Raw genomic sequence first — 14,632 nt, forward strand, 5'->3', positions numbered from 1 at the left:
CCTGGCGGCTCTGTAAGAGGAGGGGTGGTTGAGTTAGTGGGAGGCAGCAGGAAAAGTGCAAGAGAGCAGTGATGTGCTGTTGGCGGCCTCCGCCCGGTGGGTCCGTTGGCTGGGCCTGGAGTGTTTGCGGCTGGTAGTCGTTGTGTACTGTTGTGCAAGACTATGTGTGTTTTTGTTTTGTTGTTGCAGTGTAGTGAAGTTTGTGCGGTTTGTTGTGCTGTAGGTTTGGTTTGGAGTTTGAGAGGTGTATGCAGAAAGGGAAATTGTTAGTAGGGTTGGTTAGTTTGCGTCTCTATCCTGAATTGAGGCGCTCGGCTTGCGTGGTCTCCCCTGATGCTATTCTGTCCTGATCTCGGTCCGGCTGGCATATAAGGTTCCTTACTCCTCTGGCCCCCACCTCTAACATGCTCTCTCATAGCTCCCCTTATCCTCCCTTCATACGCCTATGGCCAGTGCACCTGCCAATGTCAACCTCTCAGGTAGAGTGGCGCTTGCCAATATCTCGACAATTCCACACCACTGTGGTACCTGGCTGTAACTAAGGGACAGGCGAAAGTGTTGGTGGGATTGTCTGGGGGAGTTGGCTCAGTCTTCATGCATGCCGCCTGTGTTCCAGTCTATCCAGTGTCACCCGTCCAGGTGCCGTGGGAGCTACCTTCTCAGGTCGGGATGTCCGTGTCCTTTCCGGATTAGTCATCCTTTTGTCCGGTTTCCAGATTTAGTCTGTGGTGTTGAAGAGCCAGGTTTTTAGTGATTTCATGAATTTTAGGTGATCTTCAGTGTTTATTTCTTTTGGGATGTTGTTCCAGGTTTTTGCGGCTATGTGGTAGAAGGAGGTGCCGAGGTGCCTCCAGGTTTTTTCTTATGGTATGGTTTGAGTTCCAGGCAGATTTCGTTGCTTGATCGGAGGGGTCTCGTTGGTTTGTAGACTGATTTTCTTTTGTAGGAATTCTGCTCCTTGTCCACCGATTGCCCTGTGCGTATGCACATTGTTTTGAAGGTGATGCAATGTTTTACTGTGAGCCAGTGTAGTGGTTTTAGGGTTGGAGTGATGTGGTCTCTTCTGGATAGTTTGAGGAGTAGAATGAAGGGAATGTTGAAAGGTAACACAAATGGGTTTTAAAGGGTTGGGCCAATCAAACATTGGTCCTCCATCGGGGAATTGGAAATAGAAGACTGCCTCTTGTCTGGGAAGCCCAGAGGATAATCGATGGAGTCCTCAGGGCTCTCCGCTTCCTCGATATCGCCTCCTGACTGTTTCCACCAGGTCACCTGGAAGAATAAAATCCACCCTCAATGTCTTTGAGAGTTGTTTTTCAGGAGTTTCGAACACCAGTTCATCTTTTTGTGTGCTCGTACTCATTTCTCCTTAAATCAGTTTGAAACCACACTTCCATACCATGATAGCATGGCCCGAATAGCTTTGCCATTGGAACTCTTCTGACTGAGGAGACAGGCCCTCTCCCACCTCAAAATCTGCTTTGTGTGTGGACTCAGAAAAATGTGCTCACTTGTCAGCCTCCAAAGAAGCCATTCTGTCGTGGGCACTTGACAGATGGTTCTGATTGAACATATGAAATTATCTTTAAAGATGGCTTAGTAGCCCAATAACCTTTGGTCGAACACACAGGCCAGCAATAACTGCTTTTGGCCAATGTCAAAGTGGAGGTAGTTTGGGAGTCTTTTGGTTTTGGGGAGCATGTTGCTCCTCACCATCTGCGGCATGAGATGCTTTGGGTGAGTGTATGGCGATTTATGGACTTTTGAGATTCCTTTTTATGTATGCATTCCTTGTTTAGTGGGCACCTTATCCTCCTTGGCAGCCATTACGCCTGTGCGCTATGCTTAGACAGGGTTAGGGGGGCATTTGGCAGTATGTGCAGGCATGGACGCAGAACCTGCCACATCGTGCTACAATGCCGAAAGAGGCACCTTTACCGGAAGGTAAGTAGGCCTTCTGTCAAATGGCCCGCTTAGATATAGGACCTTTACAGATTTATGGGAACCAAATGGGCCCTGTGGAAGGTGTCCGACTGCAGGGGAACAATGCCCCCCCCCCCCCACACCTCAATTTCTTCTTAGGGGCTGACAGTACCCTTCCTTCCCTCAACCTTAGTAGCCTCTCCCGAGGATAGGGTGTCTAAACCATCCCTGGCGCTTACTTTCTCCGCCTCCAAGGTATATGCTGCCCTGTGCTGAACCTTGTGCGATTTGACCATTTTCAGCCTCAAGTGTTTAGAAGTTGTGCATTGCTCTTAGCTGCGGTCACTAGGGAGACAGAGGTTACACACCTCATGGTTGTCCCAACCTAGTGTATTGCAGGGGGGCAAACCTAAATGGCGTTTTTGCCATCCAGACAAATGTAACCAGGAGAGCCCGTGGGTCTAATAATCACAAGTGATGCATTTAATCTTTATTATACTCCCAACTCTGCCGAGGGTTGAAGTATTCAGTGCCGCAATTTGGAGAATTTTGGAGCATCTCTTTGTGTCAACAGGAGCAGTTGTATTCTCCGAGGAATGGTACTCTTCGATTGAGTTCCTTGCTCCAACTCCTGCAACCACATCAATGCCAGAAGCAAAATAATCAGGGGACTGTCATTATGTGGAGCATTATGCCCACCTGCACATCAGGGACATCATGTCACCAAAATGATAGGGTTAGCGGAAGTGACAGACAACCCTTGACCTCTGATGACATTGCAAGAAGCAATGACATTTGACCTCACCCCCGAAGTGACATCACGAAAGTGATGGCACACAACCTTTCACCTCTTAACAGAAGCGGCAGCACATAGCTTCACTGAATCGTGCCCCAGTTGAGTGGAGCGTCTCTGGCGACCCCATTTTGTGCTCCAATCATGCCGAAATCCCTCTTCTCCCTTCTGCCCTCATCCCCTCACTCCCCACTTCCCGATTTGTAGTAAACCCGCCTCCCGAGCCCACCCCGTGACCCGATTGGCCCAACTGTCCACAGTGCTTTCCTTAGTGTGCTGCTAGCCCCCCCAGTCCTCCCTTCATTGCATCGTGCCCCAGGTGAGTGAAGCTTTGCTGGTGACTATTTTGTGCTCCAATCATGTCGAAATCACCCTTCTCCCCTCACTCCCCGCTTCCTGATTCGTAGTGAACCCACTTCCCAAGCCCACCCCTCGACCTGATTGGCCCTCAAAGAGGATATCACTCCAGGGCAGCCTTCTGCCCGGCAGCCCCCTGAGTGCCCCGAGACAAACAGCAGCTCCTACATTGGCGGATCCAGAAGTGTCTGCGGGTGTCCACAGGGGAAGCCAGTACCGAACAGACACCAACAAAATCCTAAGTGCGGCATGGGTGGGGTGTAAAGCAATTACTCTACTCCAGAAAGCCCCTGCCACTCTACCTTACCTACCCATAACGTAAACTGGCAAAACACTTAAACCATGCACACCTTGGGAACCTAATTCGATGTACCACACTTACACGGAATTGTGAAGGATAGCATGCGCCACTCCTAGATGGAACTGTGAATGTTAGCATGTACCTCTCCCAGATGGAACTGTGAAGGATAGCATGTGCCACTCTTACATGGAATTGGGAAGGATAGTGTGCACCGCACTTGGATGGAAGGCATGTGCCCATGTATCACTGAGTGTGCCCTAATAGCCTCACTATGTTGAATCTTGCTGTTATGTACGCCCCTCTGTCCTTCTGTCATACCTGGTCAGAGGCGCTTTACGGATAACCACATCACACTACTACGCTTACTCTCTCCTATACACCATCACTCAACTAGAACACAGCAAAACCATGATAAATTCGGGCTAGCTGTTCTCATAACATGACCCCCCCTCCCCCCCCCCCCCAACACGTGATCCTAATAAAAACAGTTAGCTAAGGCGTCTCCACCCTCCAGACCGAACACATCCAACTGATTTATATATTCTCTCTCTCAAATGAGAGGTAACATAACATAGCATTGTTCCTAAGTACACTACAAAAATACATAATGGGATATACATTTCATACAAGAATGGCTCACCCTATATGAATCGTTAATTTCAGTGGGCCTGCAAGCAGACAGTATTATTATATAGCACTTGTGCTTTATACAGAGTAAATATACATCCAACCTGTGTTGGTACTCATTTATCAACCTCAGAAGGACGAGTTGACCTAGCCAGGATACGAACCTGCAGATCACGCAGATATAACTAACACACACACCCCCTCCCCATCCAGTCTCCCACCTTACCGGCTATAGTAAAATGAGCAATTACATGTCTGAATGTTCTTAATGTGAGAAAGCAAATTACTCTGTAGTGAATTAAACAGCAGGCCAGTTCATCTGCACATCTGGTGCAAAGTTGGCTACATGTTTGAATCTACTTTTCAGACATCAGAGGTTGGAAACATACATATCATTGGGAAGGTTCATAACTGTGTATTAAAGAATTTAAAGTAGTGCAGGGAAAGCAGCACACTCACACGACATCCCATACTCTGGGTACTGGTTACCTCATACATGCAAACAAACATTCTAAACAGCATTCCATGGAGATAGGACAGATAGACACATTACAACACATCATTAATTGTGTCACATTGAAATCAAGGGCCACTTTATGAGCTATGGTCAAACATGCTATAACTGCAACTTGCAAAAAGCAAAATACATAGTCCGAAATGGATGCTCATTCTACTCTAAATGCTTTTTGGAGTATTTTGTCTGCATTCTGAATTTGAGGTGTTTAAGAACAGGCTAAAGCAGTGTCTCACCCCCTAAAGTGTGCCTGAAATAAACCTTGCACGAGCCTAGCAATTATTGTATAGAATTCCAGAAAGACAAATTGTTTGTTAGTCCTATTCTTTCTTATGTAGGGTCACTGCTAAAAGTTTTACACTTGCGGGACCCCCTGTTTTTTTTATTTATTTTTTTTTAGAGGCCTGCACAAGAAAGCCAGACACTCCAGAAATAAAGAGCCACATGGTGGCAACAGCCCAGGAGTTAAGGTTTTTTTTTATTTTTATTAATTAAGGAATGGCAAGGGATACCCTCAGGGGTCACAACCCCTAAATGACATCCCTGCTGCACATGCAGAGTGGGTATAATGCAACAGAAATATGCTGCTTGATGCCCTTTTACCGCATAACTAAACTGCTTTCAATAATCCGGTTCAACAACTAAATGGTGGAATGTGCAAAGCATGCTATTCACAAGCCTCGTGTGGGGGGGGGGGTGGTAGCAGGGGATTGGGGGCGGGGGATAAGAGTATTCATACGATAAGGTGATGGTATATTTTACATTTTACAGGGCGAAGCACAATTACTACAAATATAAAAGACATGCACAAAATGAGAGTAGTGGTTACCCGACTGCCCCCTTCTCGCTATTGAATTTTCTTGGTATTGGATAGGAGGTGAATGGCCTTCGTTACTCTCAATTACTGGCTCCACGTCTTTCAATAAACACTGTGGCATTGGCACCAAATAGATGGAAATTCAGTGTGAACGTGCTTGTAGGGATCTGTGGATGCCCAAGGTTTGCAGGCAACCGGGTGCAGCATTACCATCCGACAGAGGGGGTGTGGGGGGGGGGGCAACGTGGACTCCGCCTTCTGTGGTACATGGGTATTGTTGCTTCTGTCAAGTGCTTGCAGTCATGGTTTAACTCTGCTCCGAAAACTGCCCCAGTCGGGGAAAGGGGCTATTGGGACTTCTAGATCCTTAGCACAGTTTGAGATTCTGCCACTCTCAGAAGGGGGAAAGGAGGGCATTTGCAACAGAGAGGGGGGCAACGAGCCGTGGGAATCCTGCTCCATCCACCCCTGGGAGGCACAGAAGATTGCGGCCTGACCATCCTAGTTCCCTGTGGGTCAGCCCCACTCCTAGCAAATGATGAGGTTTTGCACCTTGGAAGGATTTTCCTGAAAGGGTGTTATGGGTCCAGTAAGTCACCCATGGAAAAATGAAAACTATCCACCAAGGATAATATTTTGACCAACTCCCAGACACCTTTAGACTCTGAAAAAAAGCATGATCATTATTGGGTGGATAGTTAAGTAACAATAATGGACCATAATTCTCCCCATTATCACAGACTAGTGCCTAGAATCTGGATTAACATTGTAATTGTTGATTTGTACAGCGTTTAGTGAAGTGCTTCAAGGCGGGAAGGAAGCAAGGGAATACAGTAGTCATTCTTCGGCCTTGAGGTTTCCAAATGATCTAACAAAAAACTAACTAGCGCACTAGGCCCGACAGCATTTCCCCTAGTGCAAGTGCATGAAGAGTTTTAAGCGCAACCAGATTAGGGATGGGAGAGAAAGTGGGGACAAGACAGAACTTACTAGGCCTAGTAAATTCAGGACATGCAAGTGTACAGACGGTAGTGCAAGGGTTGGGGGAACAAGTGCGCCCAGTCCAGCGTGGCCCTGGGTTAAGTGCAGAGAGGTTACCCCTCTCACGGAACGTATGCTGAAAGTGCAGTAGTGCTGAGCATAGTGCAGAGGCCCGGAGACAAGTGCAGAGACTGGCGGGGGAGCCTGGGACCTGTGAGGCTCTGGAGGTGAGCCAGGAGACCAACACAAGTGGAACAGAGTTGGGGGAGAAATGGAGGGGTGAGGCAGGAGAGAAAGAGATCGGAGGTTTGCAGGGGAGAGGAAGAGAAAGGTATTGAGGAGTTTCTGGAATTTAAGGAGCTGCGGCTCAAGGCGGAGAGAGGCAGGGAGGCTGTTCCAGAGGGAGGCACATCCCTCCATAGATTAGGCTAGCCCTTTCACACCTAGAATTCAGGGAGCAGCTAAAAGGCATCAGATCTGCCCCATACAATGAATCACTGAACTGCTCTAGCCACAATCGCACAACAAGACAGTCCTCCCCCTCATTCTATTGAAATGATCTTTAATTGCCCCTACTACCAATACTCTCGATATTGATTTGGGTGTACAGTGGTGGTGCATAGCTATGGTAGTGCCATTTTAAAGTACCAATAACATGTATACAAAATCCATAGGAAAGACATTTTTTCAACTAAAATGTGGATGTCATTGCGGCAATTTGTGAGGCTACAGTTTTCCCTCTCTGCAGGAGGCGTGAATTGAGATCTTAAAATCATATTACAATACGTGCAGTGTAAGCAAGTAAGAAGTACTTTCCTCCTCGGAATGGAGCCACACAGAAGCTCTGCACATCTTTTCATTTACATTTTCTCCCTTCAGACAACTGTAGAGATGATAGTTTTATTGTGGGGTGAGCCCATAGGTGATTAATGTTTCCTACCCATGCACCCCACCATCTGAACCCCATGTTTTTCTTGGAATAACTGGCATGGCTTGGCTCCTTGTTTGACACTAATGAAAGAATCAATCTTGTATTATGTGCTTAACACCGGAGACCAGTCTCTAAGCTTCAAACCTGTTTTGCTTTGTGCTGTCTTGCTTCCATGACAAACGCGTTGCCCCCGAGCTATCCTCCCGGCCCAGTGGGTACTCGAATGTTAAGTCAATATTTACGTATGTCATTACTAGAGTGCAAACCTAGCTGGCAAGCAAAAGAGCGCTGTAACAATAATATATATGTACACAATTACACACCTCATTTTGGTGAATCTGACAAAGCCGTTTACGGTTCTCCTATGCATCACCAGGTAGCATTCCTTTCCTTTTCTATAAGTCACCCCCGACCCACCAGCCTCTCTTCTCCCTTATTAAGCATGCCTGGGATGCGTAGGGGGAACTGGGCTAAAAACAGACACGGCCTACGAATAAAAGCAGGTTTTAAAAAGGGTCTATATTTAATGATCCATTGATAAACATTGCAGCAACACGTTACACAATTGTATTACGATGAGAACAGCACATAAGCACCTCAAGGATATTCAGATCCGATCTGTGGAAATGACTCGGTTGCTGAGGGCTTTTAAAGCTTCGCATTTCTATTCAAATTTCAAGGATGAATTTAGAGAAAATAAAAAATAAAAATCTAATGCTTTACTTTTTCTGATACCCAATTTAAAAAGGCAAACGTTCTCCTGCTTTATGTCTCCTAATTATTTACACACCACTGTAAAGTGTTAAAAAGATAACATAAAATGAGGTCTAGCTAAGAATGTCTGAAAATAGCTTCCTAGTCTTGTGGCTGTCGGGCAAACAGCTCTCCAAATAAGGAGGTAAAAATCAAAAATGCAAGTGGCCAGAAACTTGTAGAATAAAAGCACTTTATAAAATGCAGGTGCCCGTGTGCCGCCCGGAGGCCTTGCGCGTCACCGCAGAGTTACTCCAGGGAACTAGCATTCTGAGCTACACGCATGTGGATAATGGGGCACTCTGCAAGGCAAGGGGTGCAGAGCACAGGCCCAGACCACGTCTCAGTGGGGACCTTGTGCCTAGAGAACGTGCACGAGTTAGCCACGCCAAGAAAAACAGGAGACGCTGGGAACAGAGCAAAGGTCATAGCTTGGGATTAAGATGCATTTGAAAATAACTTTGTTCCCCAGAAGGAAAAGTGGCATGTGTTGATCCCCCCCCCCCCCCCCACGCCCCCACCCCTCCCCCCCCCATCTCCTTCTAGGCATATTTAGGATTCATCCCATAAAGCTCAACAAGCTTTTTATGGGTAGGAGATGAATTATACGTTAACACTGCAACAAAAAAAAAAAAATAGAAGACCATCTATTCCAGCAACAAAAGGAAATCCTTCCCAAAGACAAATAAAAATCAGTCTCCAGCGAAAGACCCCGCCATGGGCTGGATAAATGGCGTGCATACAGGGCTCCTTGTAGTGTCCTTAAAGCTCCTTGCGGATCTTCTGGTCGGTTCTTTGAATGTTTAGGTCCACTTTCTCCACTTTGGTGGTGAGCCTCCCCAGGATGACGTCCTGGTCGTCAATCTCAGTTTGCAGCCCCAGTGCCAGGTTCTTCAGCCGACCCAGGCCACTCGACATCTTGTCTGTGATGAGAGAGGAAACGATCAGCATCAACGAGTGGAAAACTGACGGCTCTCATTGGCAACTTTCTGCAGGGACGCGGTGGCGGAGGAGGTACGACCAGGGCACGTTATATTGCACGAGTAGTTTACTGGGTCCTGGGGCAATAGTTTCTCACCTAAATTGTTGTCCACTTTTTGGTGGTAATCCCGGAGCACTTGGTTTTTGGGGTGCTGCTGAGAGCTGGATGACGACGCACTGGCAGCATTGTTGCTAAATTCTGCAAAGAAAAACACAAGAATTGTAAGAGCGCTCTTAAGTGAGCTACCAGCTACATTGTCAAATACGATCTCAGAATACTAAAGATTGCATCCCAGCTTCCCCATGGTCCTGGTAATTTTACTGGAGTTAAATGTCCACCTGTTCAGCCGAACCTACGTATAGTAGTGATGAGTTTACCGGTAGTCAGAGGCATACTTCCTATCGGCCACTAGATATTTATAGCCCTGGCACTGACAATGAAGCATCTTTCAGGGCAATGAAAATGGCCCGGCCTGCCTCTTAAACAGAACTATCTTCCATTGTTCAGATCCACTCTACAAATGACAATACGAGTTGCCTCAGTTATGTGGAGTAAAATGGTGGATTATGGCCCCTGCCCTTTAACCAAAAGTCATCTTGGCCAATGCCTTACCAAAAAGCATAATACTGTGAGCCAAGAGTAAGGAGTACAAAAGGCATGCAACGTGTCTAAAGTCACACACCTGCATATTGCATCTTGAGGCATTGCCACTAAAACACGACTGCGGCCTTTTAAAGCATGCACAAGAATAACCACGAAGGGATCCTCTACATCGTGCATGTTTTGGAAACACAAGACACCACGTAGCAGGGAAATGGGGCCAGCTTTCACTGGAGAAGGGCCACCACAAACCGCAACAACCCTTTAGGATCCTATGAAATCCTTGGCTCGCTCTTATTTTGAGCTTTCATATAGTACCAAATACTTGCTATTTGCTTCAATGCACAGTGAAAGGGCTGGGGCTATACAGACAGAAAAGGCCGGTGGAGCGAAGGTACAGTACATGTTCTGCTCAAATGTCAACAGCTAGTGCTACCCCTTTTTGGTTTACTTTCTGGTCTACTCTGGTTGGGGGCATAACCAAGCCATGGCACTACTTGATATCAAAGGAGATCAGGTTGGTGCCGAGTCCAGACAGTATCCGTCCATGGCGAGATGGTTAATATGGATCCAGAGAGATGGGGGTGATAACGGTGCGATGCTTCCACCTACTGAATTACAGGCAATAGAAGCCAAATCACATCGTTACCAAAAGTACACCGTTCATATACACCAAAATAACAGAACGGCCACAGGCGTGATTGGTAGTCTTTATTTACTTGGTTAACCATACATTTACCTGAATCAGAACGATAAAATACAGCACCATATGTATAAGTATGTATATACTGAAAAATTGATAATCCAAATTTCACCAACAAAATAGACTTGCACGATTGCGGTTATGTTCAAAGTATTGCGTTTTAATTAGTTGTTCTACAATGCAAAATGTCTAAAAAAAATAAAGAGTTTGCATTGTAAAACAACTAAGTCTATTGCAAGTCTATTTTGTTGGCGCAATTTGGATTATCCAACTTTCAATATATACATTTCTGCAAGTATTGGGCAATCTCAATATTTGGATATCCTATTTTGCAGACAACTGAATTATATCAATTTAATTAGATTATCAGGACTCGCCAACTGTTGATATAAGACTGCAAACCTTATGTATAAGTATGTCTGGATCCAATTCATAAATATGAAAAGGTCTGTGGGGTGTTAGGTACCCAGACATTCGTGAACTTTACACACTAAAGCACCAGTAGTGTCCACTACTCAAACCGTGTGGTACCTCAAATAGAGGCATACTCTGAATCCAGTGACATGATGTCACTACTCCTGTATTTTTTCACTTGCCCTTTTGTAAGAATTAGTGCAGGGTGGGGCTTTGACATGATTCTCCTGGTTGAAGGGTTTACACCCTCTCTATAGACGTTTCCTCACACACTACTTTGGCTTAGAATTGTAATGAACCCCTTACGGGTCAGTTAGTCCATTGTGGATGCATAAGGACATCTTACTCTTTTCCTGGGTGCCTCACCCTACTTCATGAGCTACCCCCTCTCCACATACTACTCATTATCAGTTGACCCATAGAATGCCATTTTTCCTGTCCTTATGTGCTTGAAAGCTCTACTCCCAGTAGGGCTAGGGAGGGCGAGACTCTCAGGGGCTCTGTTTACATCAAACATCTCTTCACCGTACTTCTTACAGAAAGCCCCAGCTTCCTTGTCCTTTCAACATTACTCAGTCATACAAGCCACTAAGCACCACCTACACTCATCCAGTCTCTCAGGGTATAGTATATTTCTATATATATTTCTATATATAGAAACCACTAAATGACATTGGAGCACACTAGTACACCACAGCTGTGAGGGGGGGGGGGGGGGGCGGGTGCAGGGGATGGTCAATGAGATATATATATATATATATATATATATATATATATACACACACACACACACACACACACACACACACACATACATACATATACCGTAAAAGCATTTCTGATGGTTGTATCTGCTTAGATTCACATGCTGTGCATAGTCCGACATCCAGTGGTCACTGCATAGTATTGCATTTTGTTTTTCGTAGTCGAAAAGGGGACGTCGACAAGGCATGTCTGTAACACTATCCCTATAGTGACGTGCGGTGTACCCACAATCCCTCGCGTCGAGGTCCCTCTGTTTGTATTTTTTCTGCCATGAGGGATCCTTCTAGACGTGAGTGAGGACAGAAAAGAGAGATAAAAAGATGTCTATGTTCCTTCCATCCGAGCGGGGAGGAAGGGTGGGCGCATGTGAATCTAAGCAGATGCAACCATCAGAAATGCTTTTACGGTAAGTAATGCATGGTCTTCTGATGTTTGTTAATCTGCTTAGAATCACATGCTGTGCATAGTCTAGCGAGCAGTACCCGGAGTTGGAGGTGGGTTGTGAAGGGTAGTTCTCTCTTAGCAAGAGAGAAACAGAGTGATGCATTGAACAATCCATCTAGATATAGTGGACCTTGAGACTGCATCTCCTTCTCTTCCTGCTGCCACCGAGACAAAGAACTGATTAATCTTTCTCAGTGGTCTAGTTCTTTCCATATGACAGCTCTGCGTACATCAAGTGTATGCAGGCTTTTTTCTCCCAAATTTGAAGGGTTTTGAAAGAACGTTGGTAGTTCTATTGACTGGTTGACATGGAATTTCGAGATGAATTTCGGTGCAAACCTCGGGTGTGTGCGTAGAACCACCTTATCTTTGTGAACCGTTACAAAGGGGTCTAGAACAGAAAGAGCCTGCAGTTCACTTACTCTCCTAATGGAGGTGGTAGCTATTAGGAAGGTAGTCTTAAGAGTGAGGTCTTTAAGAGTTGCCTTGAGCATGGGTTCAAAGGGTGAGCCCATGAGCCTGGTAAGTACCACATTTAGGTCCCAGCCGAGAGCTGGGTTTGCTATCGGAGGGTGTATTCTCTTTACCCCCTCCATGAAGGCTTTAATAACTGGGACTTTCCACCATGACACTAAGTTGAGAAGTGGTGTATGCAGAAAGTGCCGCTAGGTGGACTTTAATAGAATTGAATACTAGACCCTAGTCCAGTAAATGGGTCAGGTACAGAACAATTTGTGTGGGAGAGCAGTCAACAGGGTTGATGTTTCTTCCTCTACACCAGATGACAAATCTCTTCCATTTGCTAGAATAACAGTGACGAGTGTTAGGCTTTCTAGCCACCCCGAGGATGTCCATGCATCTCTGCGGGAGTTGTAAATGTCCAAATTCTGTGATCTCAGGAGCCAGGCTGCTAAGTTCATGGTCTGAGGGCATGGATGCAGTGTCCTGCCCTTGTCCTGTGACAGCATGTTGTACGGGCAGGGAAGTTTCACTGGAGGAGATAGAGACATCTCCATCAGGTGAGCGAACCATGGCTGCCGGGCCCACATAGGGGCCACTAGTATCATGGTAACTTGTTCCTGGTGCATCTTGTGCACAATCTTGTTGAGAAGGGGAGTCGGGGGGGAAAAGCGTAAACAAATTTCCCTGACCATGGAATCAATAGACAGTTCACCTTGGATTGGTTCTGGGGGTACCTGGAGGCGTAATCTTGACATTGTGAGTTCTCCAGAGTTGAGAACAGGTCTATTTCTGGGAATCCCCATTGTGTGAAAACGTCGAAGACAAGGTCTTTGTGTAAACACCATTCGTACTCTGAGGGCAGAGGGAAGTCTCTGCTGAGTTCGTCTGCTAGCAGATTGAGTTCCCCTGGTACATGTTGTGACATTAGGAACATGTGTCTGAGAGCCCACTTCCAGATGTTCTGGGACAGCTTGCACAGTCCTGGAGAGTGAGTGCCCCCTTGTTTGTTGAGGTAGTACATGGCTGTGGTGCTGTCCATGAGGACCATCATTTCCTTCCCTTGTAGGTGTGCCTGGAAGGCTTTTAGTGCCTTGAACACAGCTAGTAGCTCCAGTAAGTTTATGTGTTTGGATGCTACACTCGGAGTCCAAACTCCATGAGCAGTCTGATGGGATAGGTGAGCCCCCCCCCATCCTGTGAGGGATGCATCTATGGTTAGAGTGGCTTCCACTGCGAGGGTGGCGAATGGTTTTCCTATTACCAGGTTTTCCTTTGACTACCACCGTAGCGAGAGAACCAAGGCCTGCGAGACCACCAGTAGATCGTCCCATTGTCCGCTGGCCTGACACCACTGGATGTTGAGCCACTCCATTGGGCGCAGGCGTGCGTGAGGTACCAAATAAATACATGACGCCATCATTCCTAGCAAGCGCATTGCTTTGTGTACCGTCGCCTCTCGACCTGCCACATATTGAGGGATCTGAAACGGCAGGTTTTGGACCCTCTTTGGAGGGGAAGACGAGGTCGTCCTTTGTTCGAATTAGAGCCCCTAGGAATTGTTTGATCTGGCTGGGGTCTAAGCTGGACTTCTTCTCGTTGATGGAGAAGCCCAGTTGGAACAAAGGGTCTACAGTCTTTTGGGTATTTGAGAAGCATGTTTCGTAAGAATCCCCGGTTATGAGACAATCGTCGAGGTAAGGGTATACTGGGATGGACAACCTGTGCTGGTGGGCCGATGCCACTACTTTCGTGAATACCCTCGGTGCTGATGCTATCCCAAATGGTAGCACTCTGAACTGTTAGTGTTTGCCCTCTATCATGAAATGAACCGGAGGTATTTTCTGTGCGCTGGCAACATTAAAATATGAAAGTATGCATCTTTCATGTCCAGTGTTGTCATGTAATCTCCTTGTGATAGCAGAGGGATCACTTCCTGTAAGGTCACCATACAAAATTTTTGAGGTTTGACAAATTTGTTTGCTGGGCGCAGATCTAATACAGGGCGCATGGTTAAGTCCTTTTTGGGTACAAGGAAGTACACTGAATAAATACCTTCCGTTACCTGAGATAGAGGCACGACCTCTATAGCTCCTTTTTCCAGTAGCTGGTCCACTTCTTGCAGAAGGATGGCGAGGTGTTCTAGTATCATGCATCATCCCCTTGGGGGTCTGTACGTTGGGGAACTGTTGAATTCTATACAGTAGCCGCGGGCTATGGTTGGTAGTACCCAGCGGTCTGATGTTATTCCCTCCCATGCTGGAAGAA

General features: G+C 46.4%; 1 protein-coding gene across 4 annotated transcripts in view; it reads right to left on the reverse strand.

The window, feature by feature from the left end:
• Positions 1–7,744: 7,744 nt before the first annotated feature.
• Positions 7,745–14,632, reverse strand: part of SNAP29 (synaptosome associated protein 29) — a 119,571-nt gene continuing 112,683 nt past the window's right edge. For 3 of the 4 annotated variants that reach the window (XM_069619952.1, XM_069619953.1, XM_069619954.1), the window contains 2 exons: positions 9,076–9,177; positions 7,745–8,920 (listed from right to left, as the gene is read on the reverse strand). In XM_069619952.1, the coding sequence (XP_069476053.1) occupies positions 8,760–8,920; positions 9,076–9,177 (263 nt within the window). In that variant the 3' untranslated portion in view covers positions 7,745–8,759. Of the gene's footprint in view, positions 9,178–14,632 lie in introns of all 4 variants that reach the window. The other variant, XM_069619955.1, reaches the window with a different exon arrangement.

Source organism: Ambystoma mexicanum, chromosome 10 (assembly GCF_040938575.1).
Source record: "Ambystoma mexicanum isolate Mex_15411 chromosome 10, UKY_AmexF1_1, whole genome shotgun sequence".
In the NCBI taxonomy this organism is placed as follows: Eukaryota; Metazoa; Chordata; class Amphibia; order Caudata; family Ambystomatidae; genus Ambystoma; species Ambystoma mexicanum.